The sequence below is a fragment of the Phoca vitulina genome, unplaced genomic scaffold (genome assembly GCF_004348235.1).
Source record: "Phoca vitulina isolate PV1807 unplaced genomic scaffold, GSC_HSeal_1.0 scaffold7, whole genome shotgun sequence".
Lineage (NCBI taxonomy): Eukaryota > Metazoa > Chordata > Mammalia > Carnivora > Phocidae > Phoca > Phoca vitulina.
Genome location: NW_022589710.1, coordinates 35698649 through 35723664, shown reverse-complemented (window position 1 = coordinate 35723664; position 25016 = coordinate 35698649). Strand labels below are relative to the sequence as shown.

At 36.2% G+C, this 25016-nt stretch overlaps 1 protein-coding gene across 2 annotated transcripts in view; it reads left to right on the top strand.

Annotated features, from left to right (window-relative positions):
• SGPP1 (sphingosine-1-phosphate phosphatase 1) overlaps positions 1–25016 on the top strand; it is a 106000-nt gene that overhangs the window by 28438 nt on the left and 52546 nt on the right. The window contains exon 3 of one of the 2 annotated variants that reach the window (XM_032405273.1): positions 1350–4421. The exons of the other annotated variant lie outside the window; for it this stretch is intronic. Within the exon in view, the coding sequence (XP_032261164.1) occupies positions 1350–1901 (552 nt within the window). The 3' untranslated portion in view covers positions 1902–4421. Of the gene's footprint in view, positions 1–1349; positions 4422–25016 lie in introns of those variants that run through there. 2 annotated transcript variants of the gene reach the window in all.

Sequence of the window (25016 nt, the reverse complement as noted above, 5' to 3'; positions counted from 1 at the left end):
GTAATTGTCTCTATCTTTAGCTATTCTTATATTTCATAGTATTCCGATTTAGAATTTTATATTGTTTAGAACAATGCATTGTGCAGTTGACTTTGCTGATCCATGATAAAGTTTTTATAGAACTGCCGCACAGTGAGTACAATGGCAGGAATTTGGGAGTATACTTCAGTCTTAAGTGTAAAAGGCAAACTTCAAAACTTCAGAACTTTTGAATAACATACCTTTATGGATCTTGTGGCAGGGAAGGCTTTCTTAAAAAAGAAATAATGATAAATATGACATTAAAATTTAGAACCTCTGTTCATCAAAAGATGCCATAAAGAAAATGAAAAGGCAGGCCACAAAATCCAAAAAAGATGTTTACAGAATATATTATTGATAAAAGATTTTATATAAAGGATTTATAAGACCATCTGAAAAAAATCATGTAAATCAGCAAGAAAAGAGAAAATCTAAAAGAACAGCTGCAAAAAGACACAAATATACATTACACAGAAAAGGAATAACCCATAAACTTATGAAAAGATACTTAATAATCAGGAAAATCTAAGTTAAACATCAAGAAATGGCAACAATTGATGGGATGTAAATTTTTATAAACATTTTGGAAATTTTTTTATTGTCTTATAAAATTGAACATGCATTTATCCTATGATTCTGCCCTTCTGTTCCTAGGAAACTTGCAGACCCATACCAGGCAACATTGAAACCAAGAACATAGTAGCACTGTTTATAGTATCCCTGGTTGGCTTAAGAATAGATACCAATTAAGAAAGCACTCGAGCTCAAGAGCACAACCATAACCAATAAACTAATCCAAAATCTGTAAACCACTTAAATGACCATCAGTGGGAAAATGGATAAACTGTATAGTCACACAGCTATTGGTTAAGGCTTCGGGTCAACAGTAGGCTATCAGTTAAGGTTTGGGGGAGTCAAAGTGACTTTTCCACTGTGAATTTATGTGAATTTTCCACTGTGTTGGGGGTTGATACCCCTTATCCTCACGTTGTTTAAGGGTCAGCTGTTAGTCTTTTTTTTCCCCCAGAAATCAAAACTACACAATTTAGGCATAGTTTATTGTGGGGGATTTAAATATAAATTTTTATATAGTATATATGTAGTTAATTTATAAAAAGGTAGAATTATGAAAACAATACTTTCATTATTATTGTCAAATTGATCTTTTTACTATCACTAAAAGTTTTATTACTTATATGGTCAGTAAAGTTTACTTTGAAAATGTGACATTTTAAAAATTTATATTTAACATTTAAAATGTGAAATATACTTTTTTAAATGTCAAAAACAGTATTATACTAAACAACTCTACTCTTCTCTTTTCCCAGGATATTATTGCTGGATTCCTATATACCATTTTAATCTTAGCTATCTTCTATCCATTTGTGGACCTGATTGACAACTTCAATCAAACTCACAAATATGCTCCATTAATCATCATCGGGCTTCACTTAGCCTTGGGGATCTTTTCTTTCACTCTTGACACCTGGAGTACATCCCGAGGAGACACAGCTGAGATTCTAGGAAGTGGTGCTGGAATTGCATGTGGATCTCATGTTACCTATAATCTGGGTCTAATATTAGATCCTTCTCTGGATATTCTACCATTAGCTAGGCCCCCCATTACTGTGACTCTGTGTGGAAAAGCCATATTGCGGATCCTCATCGGGATGGTATTTGTACTAATAGTCAGAGATCTAATGAAAAAGATCACCATCCCTTTAGCCTGTAAAATCTTCAGTATACCATGTGATGATGTTCGAAAAGCAAGACAACACATGGAAGTTGAACTTCCTTATCGGTATATTACCTATGGAATGGTTGGTTTCTCTATCACATTTTTGATTCCTTACATATTTTTCTTTATTGGTATCTCTTGATGGAGAAATACTGTTTGTAAGAAAGGAGGGTATCAGTTACCAATATCTAAAAATATATTCTAGTTAAAAGCCAAATCAGAGTTAGGCTTTTGCAGGAATTTAACTTAAATAATTATTTAAGTAAAGTCATAAGAGTCAGTGCATTATATCATTGCACATCCAGATATTGTTTTAGGTGAGCTGAGCTATTTTAACAGGGAGAAAATGATAAGTATCCATTTAGAATGTTCATGTAATGTTTGGAGAGTTTTATGCTGTTATGAATTGGGAGTTATATATGATATATATTAAGATACATAATATACAATTATGTATCTAATATATGTTATATATGAAATAATATACCTAAGTTATTTTAAACTGTGGGGCTGTATTATAAAATCAATAATAATATGCAAACAGTGTACCTGTATATCTGGACTTAATACAGGCACATTGTTATTAACAGATATATTTAACATTTATTTACTATGGGAGCCATTTCCTAATTGAATTGCATAATTACTAGGCCAGAATTCATATGCCACCACATAATGATTTACTGCCTCTTTTTACACTGCCATCACCTTTCATGTTACCCATGATGTTGAACATGGGAGGCATTTTTAATGGACCAAATTTTCAGAAAAATTAGTTTTTTTATTCCTTTTTTTTTTTTAAGTTCTTTACACTGTGTTGAATGTACTTTATTTGCAGTTGTTCTGGACATCAGTTTAATAATTCAGGTACTGAATTTTATTGCTTGCTAATTGTGCCTTTCTGTTGCTGAATTAAGAAATGCCATGTATACTGTGATATAAAAATAAGATGCTAACTTTATCTTAAGTTACATATAATCAGGCAAATATTTTTAAAATACATGTCAAACTAACAGGGCTAGAAATAAGCCACCCTCAATTCTTTAGCCTTTGTTTGGAAAGAAATGTGGAATGGGCTAAACTTTCTCACTAATTTATTGGGAAGCTGAATGGATAAATATTTCCATTTTTGTAGGTATTTTTCTGTGCATTGTAAGTTATAGGAACAAGATATATTTTTTGTACATTGTCTTGATTGTTTATACTGCAGGTAGATATTTCCAATGAATGGAAATGTAATTGAAATTTATAGATGGGACAATGCACATGCTTCATTTGTAAACAAACTGTTTTTCTAAATTATTTGGAAAGGATTGGATTTAGCAGTGTTAACTTTTAATACCCATTTATTAGCTACTTAAGGTAAATTATAAAATCTAAAAGTATCAGTATTTCAGATCCTATTATTTTTTCAATTTTTATTATTTTCACAGTGGAAAATTTGGGTATTATATTAAACTATTCTTTATTCTTCTGTCTGTGCCTTTATATTTTGAAGTGTAATTGTAGTTAGGTTAACATTAAGTTTATTTGTAGTAAGTTTTTCATAAAGAAGAGAATTAACTTTCCATATAAATGAGCATCAGGTATGGAATTACTGACTTTAGTGCAATATCTGTCTGATTATCCAGAATTATCACTTAAGATGTTTCTATTTTGGACAGCATAACTATTTAAGCTCATATTTTTATAATTCTGACTGAGAATTTAGGGACATGGTAATTTTTACCAACATTGAATCTGATAATTTTAAATAAAGCAACTAAATTTGGAACCTTTACCTATTAGTAGGAAACCAAGGCACTTAGGAACATATCGGTACGTTGGAAAATGTGCAAAGAACTTTTCTCTCAAAATGTGTTTAATGAATTGAATTCTAGGGACTATTTCCCATAATTTGGGTCTATGCTATCTTATTAATTTTTATATCTAACTTAAAAGGTATTTGAAAATATTCCATTTCTTTGTGGTTTATTACTTTCTGTCCTATAATAGTTCCATGCTAAGTGTATTTTAAAATAAAAGCCAAATTCAGAATTGAAGGGTGTTTTGTTTGCCTTCTATGCATTTGTCTCTGTATTATCCAATAGAGATATATAGAATATGCCTAGGATTTTCATGCTAGCAGGCTTTTCCTCTGAAGCATTTTATTCAAAATCAGAATGCTGTTTTCAGTAATAGAAGACACTGAAGAAATTCTTTAGGGTTCCAGCTGACTTTGAGCTTCAATTATGATCATTCTGACACTGTACTTTTATTAGTGAAAAGTTTCATAATATTTCTTTAAGAAACTTATGAATAGGGGCGCCTGGATGGCTCAGACAGTTAAGCATCTGACTTTTGGTTTTGGCTCAGGTCATCATCTCAGGGTCATGAGATCCAGCCCCACCATTAGGCTCATGCTCAGCAGGGAGTCTGCTTGAGATTCTGTCCCTCTCCTGCTCCCTCCCCTTGCTCATGCTCGCTCGCTCTCTAAAATAAATACATAAATAAAATCTTTTTTTTAAAAAAAGAAACTTACGAATAAAATACGTTTCAGCAAACTGTGGCCAATAGTATTATAGGTAGTTGACTGCTAATTCATTGTTTCAGGAATTAAACATACTATTAGGAATAAGTATTTTTTTCAAGCTATATAAATATATGGACATTTCATTTTGTAATTTTAAAATGGCGTGATGGGGCGCCTGGCTGGCTCAGTAAGTAGAGCACTCTTAATCTCAGGGTTGTGAGTTCAAGCCCCACGTTGGGGGTGGAGCCTAATTAAAAAAAAAAAAAGATAAAATGCCATGAATTGCAAAACTAGGTCTGCCAGAAACTCATTTTAAGACTAAGATAAAGCAATGCTACTACAGTAGATTTACATAATTATTTTTATTTACTAGCTTTCTTTATATATAATCTTTATTAAATGTTTCTTTCAAAGACAACATAAAAATTCAGTGATACAAGTATAATTTAAAAGAAAATTTTCATAAAACATTCCTTATGGAATGAGTAAATTCTAGAATGTTTTTATTTTGAGTATATGATAACACAATTTTATACAGCAAAGATTTTTTATTGGCATAGCAATTTCATTTTTGTTAACAAAGAATGTCTTCTCTAGATTTAAAACCTGTTTAATCTGGACATGAGTAAGAACCAATTTTTAAAATTCAACTTTAGGGGCACCTGGGTGGGTCAGTCCATTAAGCGTCTGACTCTTGGTTTCGGCTGGGGTCATGATCTCAGGGTCCTGAGATGAAGCCCAAGTTGGGGAGTCTGCTTCTCTCCCTCTGCCCATCCCCCCACTTGCATGTGCCTTCTCTCTAAATAAATCTTTAAGAAAAATAAAATTCAACTTTATAGCTGAATTAGTTTTTCTTTTTTTTTCTTTTTAAGATTTTATTTATTTGACAGAGAGAGCACAAGCAGAGGGAGAGAGAGGGAGAAGCAGGCTCCCTGCTGAGCAAGGAGCCCGATGTGGGACTCGATCCCAGAACCCTGGGATCATGACCTGGGCCGAAGGCAGCCGCTTAACTGACTGAGCCACCCAGGCGTCCCTGAATTAGTTTTTCTGAAGGGAGTTTTTATTGTTTGCTAAGGAGATTTTTTGAGAAAGGAAACAAGCAGTAGTTTGAGAAGAGTACTGTAATCGGACATAGTGGGTCGTACCATGGCAGGATATTTTGTCAAATTCTGGTCATGTTCTTCCAGTTTCTTCTGTAGTATACATAAGTTAAAAAGAAATCTCTTTACATTTGAATTTTAATAGTGGTTACATAAGCTGTAAGTAGCACAATAAAAATAAGTTTTAACATGCTAACTGTAAAGGACATTTTAGAAAACTCTTCATTTTTAGCCCACCAAATCACTACAGATCTTTATAAACAAAGCATGACTTCCTTGTGAGACACACAGGAGGGAAAACTCAAAGAAAAATAGAAGAAACATTTTTTTAAATAAAAATGTTTACAGAAATAAACACTAACTTGTTAACCTCAACTAGCTCTTATTTCCTAATTTTGTCTTTTTCCTTTCATCATCTTTAGTCTTGGTGCATTTTCCATGGATAAGTTTAAAAAGCCCAGCCCCTAGCATTGCAAGCAATAGGATATGACAGAATATGTTTGCACTTTAGGAGGTTACCCCTGATTTTCTGAAAGCCGAATGAACTGTAAAATTGCTGTATGAACTATACTAACAGATTATACCCTGCTGTCTGCAACAGCATTCAACTATGTCACAAAGTCCATTATCTCAGGTTTTAAAAGTTCATACACTCACCTATTATGCTGTTTGTAGTATTTGTTTGATTTCATACATATTTTTCAAGTTTTCTTTGTTACATGACATATTCTTTTGAGATATAAAATGGATTCTTTAAAAAAAAATTACCACAGTATTATTACCTCTTCAGATTTGAGGTTTATCCCTTGTCCTATATTAGGGGTTCTCTTAAATGAAATCCATTATGGCACATATCATAACCTGTAATTATCTCATGGATTATTGACTTTGCAAATTTTTTGTCTTCATCTCTATGATGTAAACTCCATGAGCAAAAGTAGCTTGTGCTTCTGTTTACTTCTGGGTCCCTGGGACACAAGAGGCATTCAATTAATATATGTTGAATAAATACTCAGTCCATAGACAGGCTTCAGTATGTGCATTTTTCTGGGGGAAAAATTCTACAACTTCCATCAGATCCTCAAAGAGATCAATGATCTAAAAAAGTTAAAAATTATATAGTAGCCTTTTACTCGTTTTAGCTGTTTTTAAAAGTTTAGGTTGTAAATAAATGCTTCCAACTTATCTGGTAGGAATTTTGTCACTTTTCATGCAAATATTTAAAGGATAATTTAGATTCTTGAAATGTTTTGCCTGTAATTACTACAATGCCCTGGTAAATAAAATGTGATTTGTATCCAAATTTATTTTATTATTTATTTTTATTATTTTATCTATTTTTGTTTTCTTTAAAAGCAAATCTGATGGGGTACCTGGGTGGCTCAGTTGTTAAGCGTCTGCCTTCGGCTCAGGTCATGATCCCAGGGTCCTGGGATCGAGTCCCGCATCGGGCTCCCTGCTCTGCGGGGAGCCTGCTTCTCCCTCTCCCACTCCCCCTGCTTGTGTTCCCTCTCTCACTGTCTCTCTCTATCAAATAAATAAGTAAAATCTTTAAAAAAAAAAAAAAAAGCAAATCTGAAAAAATATTCTGTATATATGAAGATATAACTTTAGTTTCTAGTAATAAGCTATATAAATGTACTATTCTTGAGAATATTACTTTGTACGGTTGATCTTTAATTTTTCACATAATCAACTACTTCACAATCTGATTCTTATAACTAAAATGATATTTTTAATTCCAATATAGATGAAATATATTCAAGGCTTAAATGTCAATTTTTACTTAGCACAGTTAAAAGGTTCCCCAAATTCCAAAAGTCTCCAGGCCCAGATTTATGGGACTCGGTTGGGGACTGGTTGGCAATAAAATGGATTCTAATTCCCCTAATATTTAAAGGGTCTTTTCCCCTCCCCCACCTTTTTATCTGGGTTGATTTAGGGATAAAATTCACCAAACTAATTTTATTTTTTTTTTTTTAAGATTTTATTTATTTGAGAGAGAGCAGGAGAGAGCATGAGCAAGGGTAGAGGGAGAAGCAGGCTCCCCTCTGAACAGGGAGGCCAATATGGGGCTCAATCCCAGGACCCTGGGATCATGACCTGAGCTGAAGGTAGACGCTTAACCGACTGAGCCACCCAGGCGCCCCTCACCAAACTCATTTTAATGGATAGTGTTACTTTTGCTCATTTCTGATTGAAATACTGTGATAACTATCTTGAAATAGTAAACATAAAAAAACTGAATACTCCCTCCTCAACATTTTCTACTCTGCAAAATGTTTCAAATAGTGTTACAAGATAAACATTTAAAACATATTTCTCTTGGCAACATATTCCCAAAATCTTATTTAAATTATTTAAGGACACAAGTTGTAAATTTTTTAAAATTAACATATAAGTTAATTTATAAGTATCATTAATTAATTATAAACCTAAATCCAGTATTTACATCTGAAATATTTTTCTACCTTTACTAAAAATAGTCTACATTTTCCCACTGTTATATATGTTAAGGGGAATTATAGAATTATAAAATATTTTAGACTATATGGGATCTTAGAGCTCATACATGGCAACTTTTTATCAAATTCACAAAATCTATGATATTATTAGCAGACAGGCATACTTCAGACATATTGCAGGTTTGGTTACACACCACTGCGATTAAGTGAATTTCACAATAAGGTGAGTCAAATCAATTTTTTGGTTTCCCAGTGCATATAAAAGTTATGTTTACACTATACTGTAGTCTATTAAGTGTCCAATAGCATTACATCTAAGGAAACAATGTACATACCTTAATTTAAAAATACTTTATGGCTAAAAAATGCTAACCATCATCTGAGCTTTCAGCGAGTCCTAATCACTGATCATCATCATCATCATAATGAAAAAGTTTGAAATACCGCAAGAATTACCAAAATGTGACACAGAGACACAAAGTGAACAAATGCTGCTGGAAAAATGGCACTGATTGAGTCGCTTGACAAAGGGTTGCCACAAACCTTCAATTTGTAAAAAACCCACAGTATCTGTGAGAAGCAATAAAATGAGGTATGCCTGTAATTATGCACAGTCTTCTTAATTACTTACAGTCAGGCAGACTATAACTTTATGATACACTGTTGAACAGTTTTTGTTGTTTTTTTTTTTAAAGATTCTATCCATCTATTTGGACGAGAGAGAGAGAGCACAAGCAGGGTGAGTGGCGGGCATAGGGAGAGGGAGAAGCAGGCTCCGCGCTGAGCATGGAGCCTGATGTCCTGGGATCATGACCTGAGCCTAAGGCAGACGCTTAACCAACTGAGCCACCCAGGCACCCCTGTTGAACAGTCCTAAGTGAAATAAAATTCTGATGGGCTAAGAGCAGTGTGGTGGGGCAGAAGATACATTTTTGGTAGAAGAAATGGGATGAACCAAAGCACAGAGATGGGCAGGTGTTAGACATGTTTAGCAAACAATTGTATTGCAGTCTGTGTGGAGCATCAAGGTACCTGGAAGGGAACAGCAGGATATAAAGCTGAAAAGTTTGTTAAAATGTTTAATAAACAAGGAGTATAAATAATGAGGTGTTGCCTTTCTTTACCAGTAGAAGAGCTGCACTATTTATTACTCACTTAGCTTGGGGATGAAATTACACCCAACTTGAAGGTAATCAAAACTATTTTTGATAGATATTTGTTTCTTGTTTTTTTAAAAAATCTCTGATAAAAAGACTTAACATGTTTTGCTTTAAGTTTTGTTTACTTATTAAGAAGAAAAACAAGGCAATTTCATATATTAACCTTGGATTTAATATGAAGAAGCCCAAGGCCTTGAATTTGGGTAACATGAGATCATGAACGCTATAGTTGCAGTTATCGAGAGGAGGAAGCCCCCAGTGAGTTGAGAACTTTGAATACGAAGTTATACGCTCCTTGCCTTCCAAACCCTAACTAGAGGGATGTAAAACAAACTAATGTTATACCCAGAAACCTGCTAACAGACCATGAGGAAATAGGTCATGAGGATAAGGGAGAGGCTGCAGACCAGCTACAAGGAGACTTGGTGGGTTCTTCAGTGAGAACTGCCTCCCAGGGGACTCACTCTGGGATTTCCAGCCATGCTCTGAGAATAATGTTGGTGTTCTTCAACTTATTTCATATCCCACCATACTGAGACTGTAACATTTCGTCTATGGATTGAGGTCAGAACCTATCACATATATGACTAACCCCAACTGCTTGAGACATGAAGATTGTGAGGTGAGTATAGAAAGGGTGTTTGCTAGTAGAGTCACAGACACCAAAATATGTTCCCCATGTATGAGGTAATCTGCAGTATACCCATAACCACCTAATTTTCCTGATTCAATATTATTGTTCAAGAAGGCTCCTGACTTCCTCATTAAGGGTATGTGTGACCTATTTTAAAAAGACATAATGACCATATTTACCTTACAGTTAGCCCTCAAACATGTTACTAGCTATTACAGATCTGTAAATATAGGCATTCCATATACATCATTCATCTGAAATTCTCATTCCAAAGAAACATGGCTGACTGTTCCATGAAATGGTTTTATAAGCAGAAAGGAAAGATTATAGACTTCTGTTTTGGGGGGGGGGCTTTAATGCATTCCATATCATGATATGTTAATATCTCATAAAGCTCACTTCAGATTTTGGGCTTGCAAGGAGCGATTTTTCTCAAATCCTGACCCTGACACTTTACAGAACTCTTTTGTCCATTCTTGTGAAAATTTTTGTGTAGGAATTCCATTCTGCGTGAAGATGCTAATGCCAAACTGGTATTGACTTTCATGTTCCCATTCTGTGTCTGTTCTCTCTAAAACACAGTGACAAAATAGGTTTGTGGAATAAAAGAAACACATTCAAGCCAGTATGTTACAGATGAAATTAGAAGACCAGAAGTTTTGTTTTGACTTTATTTTGGACTTGGCTCTAATTTGCTTTACCTTTAGGCACTAGCTCTGTCTTCTATGAGACACAGTTTCCTCACATATAAAATGAAGAGGTTAGACTTGATATTCTTTAAGATCCCTTTCAACATTAAAATTTAATAAACTATATTAGACTGAGTAAAAACAAAGGGAATATTTCTATTGTTTTTACTAGGCTACTAAAATTTAAAGAAAAAAATCACAAATTTTAATCCATTTCCATTAAAGAAATAGAGTTGAGGGAGCATATCTTGTCCTGTCCACAAAAAGTTTGCATACACCCCTTTAAGAAAGTTACAAGTTTCTCCAAAAAGAGACAATGAGTTAATTGCTTTACAAGGGTCATAACATTGGTTTGAATGGCAAGGTTGTTTTTTGTTTTGTTTTTTTAAGATTTTATTTATTTATTCATGAGAGAGAGAGAGGCAGAGGGAGAAGCAGGCTCCCGGTGGAGCAGGGAGCCTGATGTGGGACTCGATCCTAGGACCCCGGGACCATGACCTGAGCCGAAGGCAGACTAATCGACTGAACCACTCAGGCACCCTTGAATGGCAAGGTTTAAAGTGACTTCGAAGTATTACCTAATTCAACCTACTCTCCAAATAGTTCTGAATTGTAATCACCCTAAACAGATAGTTCTTTGTTAAAAAATAAAAGAGGGAGAGATGGTAGACACCAAAGACCTCAGTAATTCTATAATTCATTGAAAAACTGTTGCTAGCTATGGGGATGGATGTGTAAATGAAAAAGAGAGAAAAAAGAAAATCTTCAGGAATCTCATCAGAACTAAAACAAAAAGAAGGATATGCTGGATAAGGCATGTAAAATTACCTTATTATAAGCATAAACTTGGTATGAACCTTGAAGATTCATGTTGCATTTTTGAAAATAAGACCCTTGTAACATAAAACATTTTAAAGTTGTAGAGCATAGTATTAAGTTATAAATATTTCTTATTTTAAAGATTTTATTTGAGAGAGAGAACAGAGTGAGAGAGCACAAGCGGCGGTGAGAGACAAAGGGTGAGGGAGAAGCAGACTCCCCACTGAGCAGGGAGCCCGATGTGGGGCTCGATCCCAGGACCCTGGAACCATGACCTGAGCCGAAGACTGATGTTTAACCCACTGAGCCACCCAGGCGCCCCATAAATATTTTTTAAGCCAAACATAAAATCCCTTCCTTTGTTCACTAGAACATTTCTCAAATTTAATAATGCTTACTGCAGAAAGGCATTTTTAAAAATATAAGTTCTTTTAGAAAACATGAGGTTATTCCTGAATGTCATTCAGTGGTTTTCTTATGATGGTTCTACTTACAATTTCTTAACTTTGTGATGGTGCAAAAGGGATATTTATTCAGTAGAAACTGTACATGGGATTTTGAATTTTGATCTTTCCTGGCTAGTGATATGTGGTACAACACTCTTGTGATGCTGGGCAGCGGCGGCAAGCTACCCCTCCCAGGCAGCCAAGTGATTATGTGGGTAAACAACCAATATACTTGCAACCATTCTGTACCCAGACACCCATTCTGTTTTTCACTTTCAGTACAGTATTCAATATTTTACATGATATATTCAATACTTTATTATAAAATAAGCTTTTTTTTTAAGATTTTATTTATTTATTTGACAGAGAGAGAGATAGGGAGAGCAGGAACACAAGCAGGGGGAGTGGGAGAGGGAGAAGCAGGCTTCCCGCCGAGCAGGGAGCCCGATGTGGGGCTCGATCCCAGGACCCTGGGATCATGACCTGAGCCGAAGGCAGACGCCTAACGACTGAGCCACCCAGGCGCCCTACTATAAAATAAGCTTTGTGTTGGATGATTTTGCCCAACTGGAGACTAATGTGTTCTGAGGATGATTTTGCCCAGCTGGAGACTAATGTGTTCTAAGGTAGGCTATGCTAAACTATGTTCAGTGGGTAGTGTATTAAATGCATTTTTGACTTTGATATTTTCAGCTTAACAGTGGGTTTACCAGAACATAAACCTGTGTTAAGGAAGATCTGTAATTGAAATTAAATCCCAATACCTTCAGAATGTCATCAAGGTCCTACATAATCTGGCCCTACCTACCTCTTTGACTCAAACTCCATTCCAATCACAACGGCTTATTTATCTAACTCAAACATCACAGACTTTGCCACTGCGATCTCCCTGGCCTGGAATACTACCCCCTGCCTCTTCATATGGATGGCTTCCCCTCTTCATTCAATTAAATAGCATCTTCTAAAAGAAGCTCTCCCTGGTCATCTTATCTAATGATGCCCCCATCTCCTGTATGTTTTTCTTTATCACATTATCTTGTATTTTGTTCATAGCACTGAAATTACCTTGTTTATTTGTTTGCTTTTTATATTCTTTCCCCACTAGCATGGAAGCTCTGTGAGGGCAGAGACCATATCTATCATACTTTATGCGTTATTCCCAGCCCTAGATTTAGTAGGGACTCAACACATATTTGTTTATGAATGACTGAATGGATCTGCCTTATTTTAAAGTGCTGCATGGTATAATTACATAATTCTACCACAGTTTATTCAACCATCACGCTATTAATGGACTTTCAGATTGCTAATTTTTTGCTATAACAATGCTACTCTGAAGATTCTTGTGTCTTTTTTAAAAATTTTCTTTATTTTAGAGAGAGAAAGAACACACACACACGTGAGCAGAGGGGAGGCCGGGCTCGATCTCATGACCCTGAGATCATGACCTGGGCCAAAATCAAGAGTCAGCTTAACCGACTGAGCTACCCAGGGGTCCATTCTTGTGTCTTTTTGTAATTGGGTGTGACTACATATAGGCAGGGAGCCAACCAGAAATAAGTAAATAAGACTAGATCCTGACGGGGCGCGTGGGTGGCTCAGTCGTTAAGCGTCTGCCTTCGGCTCAGGTCATGATCCCAGGGTCCTGGGATCGAGCCCCACATCAGGCACCCTGCTCGGCGGGAAGCCTGCTTCTCCCTCTCCCACTCCCCCTGCTTGTGTTCCCTCTCTGGCTGGCTTCCTCTCTGTCAAATAAATAAAATCTTTAAAAAAAAAAAAAAAGACGAGATCCTATCTTCTTCCCCAACATCATTTATTTCCTTTTCTCACAGAAATTTAAAAAGCTCTCATACACAAAATAATTTTTATGTATTTTTTTTTTTTTAAGTAGGCCCCATGCCCAGCATAGAGCCCAACCAGGCTAGAACTCAGAACCCTGAGACCAAGACCTGAGCTGAGGTCAAGAATCCGACACTTAACCAACTGAGCCACCCAGGACCATTAATACACAAAATAATTTTTAAACATAAAACAAGTTTTTGTTTTGTTTTGTTTTTTTGGTAATAGCTCAGATCCAAAGAGAAAGTCTTACATTCTTACATCAAGAATGTATTCTCTGTCCCAATCTAGTTAGATTTCAGATTCTCTGATATCACAGAAATCACCATGGGATTGTAAGAAGATAGAACGAGACTTTTAAAATTACCTCTGCAAATAATCTCAAGTTTTATCTTTCATCATCTCATGGTCTTAATCATCTCTCTTGGCTCCCTGCCTGTATATATCTTCAGCAACTTATACTAGAATGTTAAAAAGTGCTATGCTGAACATTTTGCAATTATCATTTTAAATGGATGTTTATTGTATTTGCATTAATTTTTATATTTAAAAATTTGCTATACTGAAAAAAATATATGATCTATTTTAAGAAAAATAATAGCAAGAATTAAAAGACAACAGATCTGCTAATATTGTTCTTCATGGGCAATAATTTCTTGTGGTCCTTCCTTTTTCCACCCAGGCATCCCAAAATGGTTTTTAAAAATAAAAGTAATTGTCTCATTTAACTGAATGTCTAGTAGTGGGCTCCAGGCCATATTTGATCCAGTGAAAGCTAAAGCCATGGAAATAGATATAATTGCTTCTGGAGCAATCTTCACAACATATGTTTCATCTCAAAGACAAACACCAGTCAGCTAAGTATTTTGCTGAAGGGCTATATGAAGAATTATTTAAATTCTGTTGTTGGGGGCGCCTGGGTGGTTCAGTCGGTTAAGCCTCTGCCTTCAGCTCAGATCATTATCTCAAGATCCTGGGATGGAGCCCTCATCAGGCTCCCTGCCCAGCAGGGAGTCTACTTCTCCCCCTGCCACTCCCCCTGCCACTCCCCCTGCTCGTGCTTTCTCTTTCTCTCTCCCTCCCTCTCTCTCTCTCTCTACCAAATAAATAAAATCTTAAAAAAAATAAATTCTGTCGATAGGAGTTGATATATAACAAGATTCAGGGCGCCTGGGTGGCTCAGTCGGTTAAGCGACTGCCTTCGGCTCAGGTCATGATCCCGGGGTCCTGGGATCGAGTCCCGCATCGGGCTCCCTGCTCTGTGGGGAGCCTGCTTCTCCCTCTCCCATGCCCCCTGCTTGTGTTCCCTCTCTCGCTGTGTCTCTCTCTGTCAAGTGAATAAATAAAATCTTAAAAAAAAAAAAAAAAACAAGATTCAACCAGGTAAGTTTGAAGATGTAATTGGCTTTATTAAACAATTCATGAATTGGGCAGCACTCCATCTAGCAAGTAGAGAGGCACTCCAAGGAGTTTATAGACTGAGATGGGGGGGGGGGAGGTGGCAAGAAAGTGATTAGCAAAAGAAAAGGATTATTTCAGAGGAGGCTGTTTGCTAGGGGAAAGCAAAGTGTCTTATGCAGATTACCTCATCTTTCTTTGGGGGATGATCTGCAAACCCTATGTATGCCAAGAAAGAAGGTCTAAGAAAGAACCCCACCATTTAGATCAATAATTGTGTGATTCATATTTGTAAAACTGGTGAAGAACATTATTTTTCAGTGTTTTGTTCTGTTTCAGAGAGAGAGAGAGAAAGAAAGAGAAGGGGGTTGCAGAGAGAGAATCCCAAACAGGCTCCATGCCTAGGGCAGAGCTGGACTCAGGGCTCAATCTCACAACCCTGAGATCATGACCTGAGCTTAAACCAAGAGTTGGATACTCAACCGACTGAGCCACCCACGTGCCCCATTAACAGGCATTTTCAATTTTCTATTAAAAAAAAAAAACACTGGAAGGGGTGCCTTCCTCTGTCCCTCTCCCCACTCGTGCACTCTCTCTCTGAAATAAATTTTTAAAATCTTTAAAAAAAAAAAAAAGAAAATGCCCATTAGTGATCAAGATTTATAATAAAAATTATACTATGGGTTTAATAGATATCTGCACCATCATTTTCAAAGCACTGTTTATAACAACCTTAAGAGTGACATCTTTGGACACCTGGGTGGCTCAGTCAGTTGGGCGTCTGCCTTTGGCTCGGGTCATGATCCCAGGGCCCAGGATCCAGTCCCACATCGGACTCCTTGCTCAGCGGGGAGCCTGCTTCTCCCTCTGCCTGCCGCACCCCTGCTTGTGCTCTCTCTCTCGCTGAAAAATAAGTGAATAAAATCTTTAAAAAAAAAAAGAGCGACATCTTTGTTTCTCTTTCTGAACTTTCTGAACTCTCTTTCTGAACTGAAAACAAATCAATAACAATTCATTTCATTTCAATTAGTACATCCAATTCATTTCAATTAGTACAACGAAAATCATGTATCACTAATGTTTACTAATAATCATGCAAGAGCATAAACTACTGTGTTTCAAATAACCTTCATTTATCAACATTTAAATTGACAGTATTTTTTTAAAGATTTTATTTATTTGAGAGAGAGAGAGACAGAGACAGAGAAAGACAGCATAAGCTGGAGGAGGGGCAGAGGAAAAAGCAGACTCCCCTGCTGAGCAGGGAGCCTGATGCGGGGCTCTATCTCAGGACCACAGGATCATGACCTGAGCCGAAGGCAGGCGCTTCTACCGGCTGAGCCACCCAGGTGCCCTAAGTTGACAGTATTTTATTGAAATACCATAAATATAAAACAATAGTTTCTCCTGCCTCAAAAATAATAATTCTTATAAATCATAGTTAGATTTAAAAGAAAAGAGAAAGGAAGAATGTTTACAAAAGTTCATATAAACCTACTTCTAATGCATTCAATAACATATATTTAATAACTTCAGTTTTTTCTAGAGTAAACTGAACAAACTGAAAGTTTTGACTTCTGCCTAAATTTATCCAGATATTTCAAATCAGCATTTTATTTTCTGCTATGCAAGCAGAAAGTCCTGAACTTGAAATACGTCACTTTAGGGGTGCCTGGGTGGCTCTGTTGGTTGAGCGTCTGCCTTCGGCTCAGGTCGTGGTCTTGGGGTCCTGGGATTGAGCCCCCCATCCGGCTCTCCACTCAGTGGTGAGTCTGCTTCTCCCTCTGTGATCTCTCTTGCTTTTGCTCTCTCTCAAATAAATACAATCTTTAAAAAAAAAAAAAAAACACACACACAAAAATAAAATAAATTAAAATAAAATACTTCACTTTAAGGACATTTCTATTGCAGGGGGAAAAAAATCCCACGAATCAGTACCCTAATAATTATAAAACTATAAAATAGTTGGAAAGAAATGTGTATCTCTCTTATGCTACTGGAGCTTAAGACTCCATTAAAAAATCTCATCTAATTAAGGACTGAGCAGAGGTAGGGAACACTTTTCCAGGTCTAAAACAAATCAGTAACAAGAGGATGAAGATTTCCCAATTGTTAATAATTAATTAATCAGTTCAAACTATAAAAGACTACTATGTATTACCAGATTGGAAATTAATCATTGCCAGACTTACACAGATCTTCTCTACCATGTTCAAAAAAGAGCATGACTAATGCAGTGATGGGAATTTCCAACATTATATACCTAGCAAATACATCATTAGTAATATTGGTGAAACCTTAACCTACATATGCTACCTCTTTCAAGGTTCTCAATATAAAGTTTCAAATAAGTGTTCAATACAAATTCTGATACAGGTTGGCATTTAAAAAGATTTTGTTCTATTTCTGTTTAAGGTGTTTCTAGGAGAGTAGTCTGAATATTTTTTTCTTATGAAGAGTGTGTTCTCACAAGAATCAAAATTAGTGATATTTTGAAAATCTAGTAATATGTGTAACCACATAAGAGTAAAACAGTAGTTGTTTTGTTTCCAGAGAAAGAACTTCTCTATTCCTTTGCAGCTATTCAAAACAATATATTGGAGGTTTACAAAATCAGGAAGTAACATTAACAACTTACTTTCACTATTCTTGATAGAGAAGTCCTAAACTAATCAGCAGTAATTTGCACATTTTTATATTATCTGTACTTTAAAGTGTATTGATTTATAGCTAAATGTCAGTTAAATAAAATTAACCAGAATGCTTTGAGATGAACCATTTAATTAGTTTTTTAAAAATCAGTTGAGTGTTAAAAAAGAGCTCTTTTTGATGAAAGTCTTCTTAAATTTACAAATAAATATTTCCAGTATTTGGTAATTACACTTTAACTTTCCTTTAACAATGGAGTCTAATCTCCCCTCACAGTAAATATCTGGAACAGCAAGTTTCTGTGTGCTACTGCGGTCTGTGTAGGGGGACACTGTTCTCAGAGCATAGAGGCTGCTTTTTCTAAAAGGGGGTTGCAGCAAAGATTTCTGATTGGGTACAGAACATTTTAATGTAGCCATTTTATGCAGTCATTTCAGTGCATGAATGAATAAAACTTGCTCATAGTTACATAAAAAATTAAAACATAACTGAGATATAAAAGGAAAAATAACTCTGCCCCTCTGAAATAATCTCACTGCTCAGAGATAACCACTGTTGACCGATCCTTCTGTAGACTTTTTATTTTTCTTTTTTTAATTATTATTTTTATTAATTTTTTTTTCTTCTAGAGAGAGAGCGCGCTCTTGAGCAAGTGCAAGAGGAGGAGGGCCAGAGGGGGAGGGAGAATCTTTTTTTTTTTTTGAGAGGAAGAATCTTAAACAAGCTCTGTGCTCAGCGCCTAGCCCTGACCCTAGCCCTGATGTGGGGCTCGATCTCACAACCTTGAGATCAAGACCTGAGCTGAAATCAAGAGTCAGCCCGCTTAACCGACTGAGCCACCCAAGCGCCCCTGGACTTTTTTAAATGTATTCACTAAGAGCGCCTGGGTGGCTCAGTCGGTTAAGCGGGCTGACTCTTAATTTCAGCTCAGGTCTTGATCTCAGGGTCCTGGGATCCAGCCCTGTGTCAGGCTCTGCACTCAGTGAGGAGTCTACTTGTCCCTCTCCCTCTGCCCCTCCCCGCTGCTTGCCTCCATTCTCTCTCAAATAAATAAAAATCTTTTAAAAAATAAAATGTATACACTAGCATATATATCCTTTTGCAATTTAAAAATGAGCTATATATATGGTTCTGTATGGTTTTCTTCATTTAAAAATGTGTATGAGGGGGCGCCTGGGTGGCTCCGTCGTTAAGCGTCTGCCTTCGGCTCAGGTCATGATCCCAGAGTCCTGGGATCGAGCCCCGCATCAGGCTCCCTGCTCAGCATGGAGCCTGCTTCTCCCTCTCCCTCTGTCCCTCCACCTGCTTGTTCTCTCTCTCTCTCTCTCAATCTGTCAAATAAATAAATAAAAAATCTTTTAAAAAAAAAATGTGTATGAGGAAGGATCTACTTAATTTTAATACCTATTATTGTATTCTTGTAGCATAATTTAACTAGTATTCCATTTGTACATTTAAGATATTGCTAGGTTTTTAAAAAATAGTGATATAGTGACCATCCCTGTGTATACATTTTTATACATGAATACAAAGTGGAACTGATCAGTAAACCTTTGTGGATTTCTTCGTATTGACAGATGTTGTCAAACTGCCTTCCAGATAGGTATTATTAATTTATGGCACCACTAATGGTATATGACAGCACCTGCTTCCCTATTCATCATCAATACTGGCTGGATATTATTGAACTTTTCCATATTTCACTGAGTGAAAAATGTTTCATTCTTAAAATTATTTTTATTTATTTTGCATTTACTTATTTATAAAGTTAAACATTTTTCCAAATGTTTATTTTTTCCCCTGTGTTATATATTCACATCTTTGTCAGTTTTTCTTTAGGCTTTTGTCTTACTGGTTTGTGAGAGCTCTTTGCATATTAACCCTTTCTGTCATTTATACAGAATGAATATATATACATTATTCCAAAGGACTATTTTATGTAACTAAAAACAAATGTGGAATTAACTACAACCTATTTCCAAGTTAAAAAAAAAATCAAAGGGAAGAAAAGTATGCTCCCATATGCTTACCAAAAGTAGATAATATATACATATATGGCATATGGTATCTCTGGAAAGATACCCAAGAAACCAGTTGTCGGATCAGCTTTGGGAAGAGAAATGGGGAGACAGAATGGGAGGGTAATTCACTCTTTAATGTATACACTTCTGTACTGCTTCAAGGTTTTTTCTTTTTTTGTTTTACCATGAATGTGGATCACCTATTCAAAGTTCATAATCTTTCTAAAGAAATGAGATAATTCAAATTCAGTCTTTTTCTTTCTTGGCTATCCTATTTTCCCAAAACTAATGTTGAATAACCTTTGTGCTCATTCTAAAATGTTATCTTTATCATGTACTAAATTTCCATATAAATATTAGTCTTTTTCTGGAGCCTTTACTCAGCTTCATTGATTTGTTTATCTGGTTGCAAGTGTTTCAAGTACTGCACCTTTACAATAAGGTTTTTTTTTTTTAAGATTATTTATTTATTTATTTGACAGAGAGATAGAGGACAAGCAGGCAGAGCAGCAGGCAGAGGGAGAGGGAGAAGCAGGCTCCCTGCCGAGCAGGGAGCCCAATGTGGGCCTTGATCCCAGGACCCTGGGATCATGACCTGAGCCGAAGGCAGACGCTTAATGACTGAGCCACCCAGGCGCCCCTACAATAAGTTTTAATTTCTAGGAAGACTAATCAATCCTCTACTAATGTTCTTCTTTAAAAAGTTTTTTTCCAGGGCGCCTGGGTGGCTCAGTCAGTTGAGTGTCTGACTCTTAGTTACAGCTCAGGTCATGAACTCAGTGTCGTGAGGTAGAGCCCCACCTCGGGCTCCGTGCTGGGCGAGGAGCCTGCTTGAGATTCTCTCTCTCCCTCTCTCTCTGCTCCTCATCCTGCTCGTGCACACTCTCTCTCTCTAAATAAATCTTTAAAAGTAAATAAATAAATAAAAAAGAAAGTTTTTTTCCATCTATTCTCATATTTCTAGATGGATTTTTTTGGCCAGCCTGAATTTTTTTATTATGGCAAAATATACATAAAATGTACCATTTTAACCATTTTTAAGTGCACAGTTTTGTTGCACACTCACATTGTTGTGCAACTATCACCACCACTTATCTCCAGAATCTAGATGAATTCTAATAACACTTTGTCAGGTTCCAAAAAATAATGCTGCCAATATTCTGATTCTTATTATTTAATGTGTGATTTACATAGAATAATATTTTTACAACTGCTTTCTAACCAAGCACAATATATGTCTTTTCATGTTGGTCATTCATTTATCACTCACTCAAGAAACATTTATTGAGTGCCTGTTACACCAGGAACTATGCTAGGCACTGGAGATGTAAGTGTAACTCAAGTAATATATCTGTTTTTACAGATATTATGAAATCCAGAAGGTGAAATAAAGATTAAGCAAATAATTGCACATATAAACATAAATTGCCAAGCTTTAAGGGATAAATAGATACACGGGTCCATGATGGACTTACATGAAGTGATTTGATATAATCCAGGGGATCTGGGCAGTCCCCCCGAATGACAACTGAACTGACTCTGGAAAATATACTCAAATCATCTTCAATATCCTCCAGCTGGCTTCACACAGGCCTGGCACATTTCTTAGGTTTGTCCCTGAGTATATAATCTTTTAAATAGTGTATGGGATCTTTCATTCATTTTATGTTCTAACTGGGTCTTTCCTATTTATGGGAAAGCTATTGATCTTTGAGTATTAAATTTGTAATCAGCTGCCTTTAGAATTCTGACTGTTTTTGAGGGAACTCATTCTTTCCTTCCTATACATTTTTGCCCCAGCCAATAAGGTAAGAAAGAAATGTCTGTGAAAGCTTCCATTCTTTGGGAAGTTTTAGGGGATATGCTGCTATCTTCTCTCCACCCCTGTGAATGCAAGAGTGATCTATGTATTTGGTGAAATGGTGAGACTATGACATCTATTTAATCACCTTTCTGTATTGAGTAGAATTAATGTGTGAAAGGCCACAGCTCATATGTGGCCTATTTCTTTTGGCTCTCTATAATCAACAAGGAAGGCAGATCCCAATCCACCAATCCACCATGCAGCAGGCAATACGTTTGCTCTGCTGATATAACTCTCCCACTACAGCAGTGCCTGGGTGGCTCAGTCGGTTAAGAGTCCAACTCTTGATTTCGGCTCAGGTTGTGATCTCAGGGTCCTGGGATTGAGCCCTGCATCAGCAGGGAGTCTGCTTGAGGATTCTCTCTCCTTCTCCCCCTGCCTCTCCCCGCTTGCATGCATGTGCTCTCTCACTCTCTCAAATAAATAAATCTTAAAAAAAAAAAAAAATTAAATAACTCTCCCGTTACAGAAAGGATGTTTGAGTTCCACACATAATTACTCCATGTATCATTTCAGATTGTTTGGCCAGGAAAAAACTTGAAAATTATATTTTCATTCTTACATCTTGAATTTTCACCTATCTTAGAATGCAATTAAAATACTTAATTGTATCAGCTTGAAGAGTTTGATTAAAGAATAAAAAGCATTCTGTCAGTGCAGTACTTACTATTCACCAAACTCTCTGGACTGTACATTCATCATAAAAAATGTTTAAGTGTCCATTCCCAATCTTTAATTAATAAATTATATGTACTATAGCAATGTTCTTCATATTATAAAATACACACAGAATAAGGATTTTTAAAGAATGAGATCTTTAAAATAATTTTTACTTATTGTTTCTCAAATATTTTGCTCTCACCAAAAATATTAATAATGATAATTTCATTATTTTTTAAAATCTTGGTTTAACATCTTGGATATGAAGATACTTGTGAGTGTAATTCTACATTCAATCTATTTTACTTCTTGGTTTTAATGTTTTTTTTTTTTAAGATTTTATTTATTTATTTGACAGAGAGAAGCACAGCGAGAGAGGGAACACAAGCAGGGGGAGTGGGAGAGGGAGAAGCAGGCTTCCTGCAGAGCAGGGAGCCTGATGTGGGACTTGATCCCAGGACCCTGGGATCATGACCTGAGCTGAAGGCAGACACTTAATGACTGAGGCACCCAGGAGCCCCATGGTTTTAATGTTATTATAGATGAAAACATACCTCAGAAAGGTAGTAAGATTCAAAGGGAATTAGTACAAAATAAGGATACTCATTTATTCTATCCTATATCCTAACTATGGGGATTTTTGTGAAATTCTACTAGAAATATCCATCTTCCCTCACATGAACCAGAAGATGTTGCAGTTTTATATGTAACAAATAGATTAAAAATCTACTGTAATTCTTAATTTAGAAAATTTTCGGGGCGCCTGGGTGGCTCAGTTGTTAAGCGTCTGCCTTTGGCTCAGGACATAGTCCCAGGGTCCTGGGATCGAGCCCCGCGTCGGGCTCGCTGCTCTGCGGGAAGCCTGCTTCTCCCTCTCCCACTCCCCCTGCTTGTGTTCCCTCTCTCGCTGTGTCTCTCTCTGTCAAATAAATAAATAAAATCTTAAAAAAAAAAAAAAGAAATTTTTCAAACAAGTTTGACAATCATTTCTAAATTTCAGTATACTTGAATTTTTATAGGTGAAAACTGTCATTTTCAGCAATAAAAATACACAACAGAAACATTTCCAAGCCTGTATTTTCAAATTATACAGTTTTTGATAAGAAATTACTTTTCCATTCATTGTTAAAAGATCACTGTTACCTGAAATAGTCATATCAAGTGCTCCTTTTTTCTGTTCCCCAAAATATTTGCCAACATTGCATTTTACAGAAAGCCACTTGTCAGCACAAGAAACACAGGAAATTTAAAACCCTTTCCTTTTGGTACAAAGAAAACGTGTAATTTCTCTTCACTTTGGCAACTCTATTAAGTATTTGCCACAGAAAAATCAGTACACCTCTCCCTCTTTTGTATGAAAAATTTTTATACTCATTCTACATAATTAAAAAGTATTATAAAGGGTTACACTAAAATTTTAAAGTCTTGTTTTATTAAAATAACTAGATTAATGATATCCTATAGAAGTTTGTACAGTCTGCTCCAACTTTCTTGTTATTATATCTTGTTAATGATACATCCAGTGATTTAATTTCACGTGTTATTAGCATTGTAACCATATTCCAAAAAATTCATTTATTCTAGTGAAGTCAGTTGCCCCACTAAAAAAAATCAGTTTTGGAGGCCCCTGGGTGGCTCAGTCAGTTAAGCATCTGCCTTCAGCTCAGGTCATGATCCCAGGGTACTGGGATCAAGCCCTGAGTTGGGCTCCCAGCTCAGCAGAGTCTGCTTCTCCCTCTTCTCCTTCCCCCTCCATTAGTGCTCTCTCTCTCTCTTTCTCAAATAAATAAAATCTTTTTTTAAAATTCTTTTTAGATTTTATTTATTTATTTGAGAGAGAGAGACAGAGAGAGAGCACAAGTGGGGAGGAGAGGGAGAAGCAGGCTTCCCACAGAGCAGGGAACCTGATGCGGGACTCGATCCCAGGACCCCGGGATCATGACCTGAGCCGAAGGCAGACGCTTAACCAACTGAGCCACCCAGGCGCCCTAAATAAAATCTTTTAAAAAAATCAGTTTTGTTTTCCCATGAAAAATTTTTATTAAAGAAGTCATTTATTATTAAAAACATAATCTCTCTGGGCTTTCTTTTACTGGCTTAAGAAAAGAGTTCTTCCTGTATTTCACTATTGACTCTGAATTTAACAAATAGCATAAGCTGAGACACATTAGAAACACTTTTACTTTCATCCAAATTAACAGGAACCTCCCACACTGCATAATTTGTTCTAACGCTCATTTCTTCAATTTTCCATCATACCTTCTATGCATATTCTTTTTAGTGTATGTTACCTAAAAGAATGAGTGTTAGTTTTCTCTTTTTAGAAATTCTTTAAATTATTTTAGCAATTTTATTTTTTTTAAAGATTTTATTTATTTATTTGACAGAGAGAGACACAGCGAGAGCAGGAACACAAGCAGGGGGAGTGGGAGAGGGAGAAGCAGGCTTCCCGCTGAGCAGGGAGCCCGATGTGGGGCTCCATCCCCCGACCCTGGGATCATGACCTGAGCCGAAGGCAGACGCTAAACGACTGAGCCACCCAGGCGCCCCTATTTTAGCGATTTTAACTGTGGTAGGAAGGAATAATGTGTAAATGTTGTGGTAAATTGGTTTATTTTTAATGTTGCTATTTTTGTTTTGTCTTTCATTGTTAAGAAACCTCAAAAGAAATCTTAGAAGTCTAAACATTTGTTACTTAATTTATTGTGAAATTGTATAAAGTGTTGCATGTCACACAATTTTGTTTTTTTATTTTATTTTTTAAATAGGCTCCATGCCCTGCGTGGAGCCTAGCGTGGGGCTTGAACTCATGACCCTGACATCAAGAGCCTTTAATCAAGAGTCGGATGCTTAACCAACTGAGCCATCCAGGCACCCCACATGTCACATAATTTTAAACATCACTGAAAAGATTGCTGAGATTTAGCTTCATATTCTGGATGGATAGATTTTTAAATACCTTGGTAACAGTGTTTTATTTATTAGCTAACATCTCAAAGCA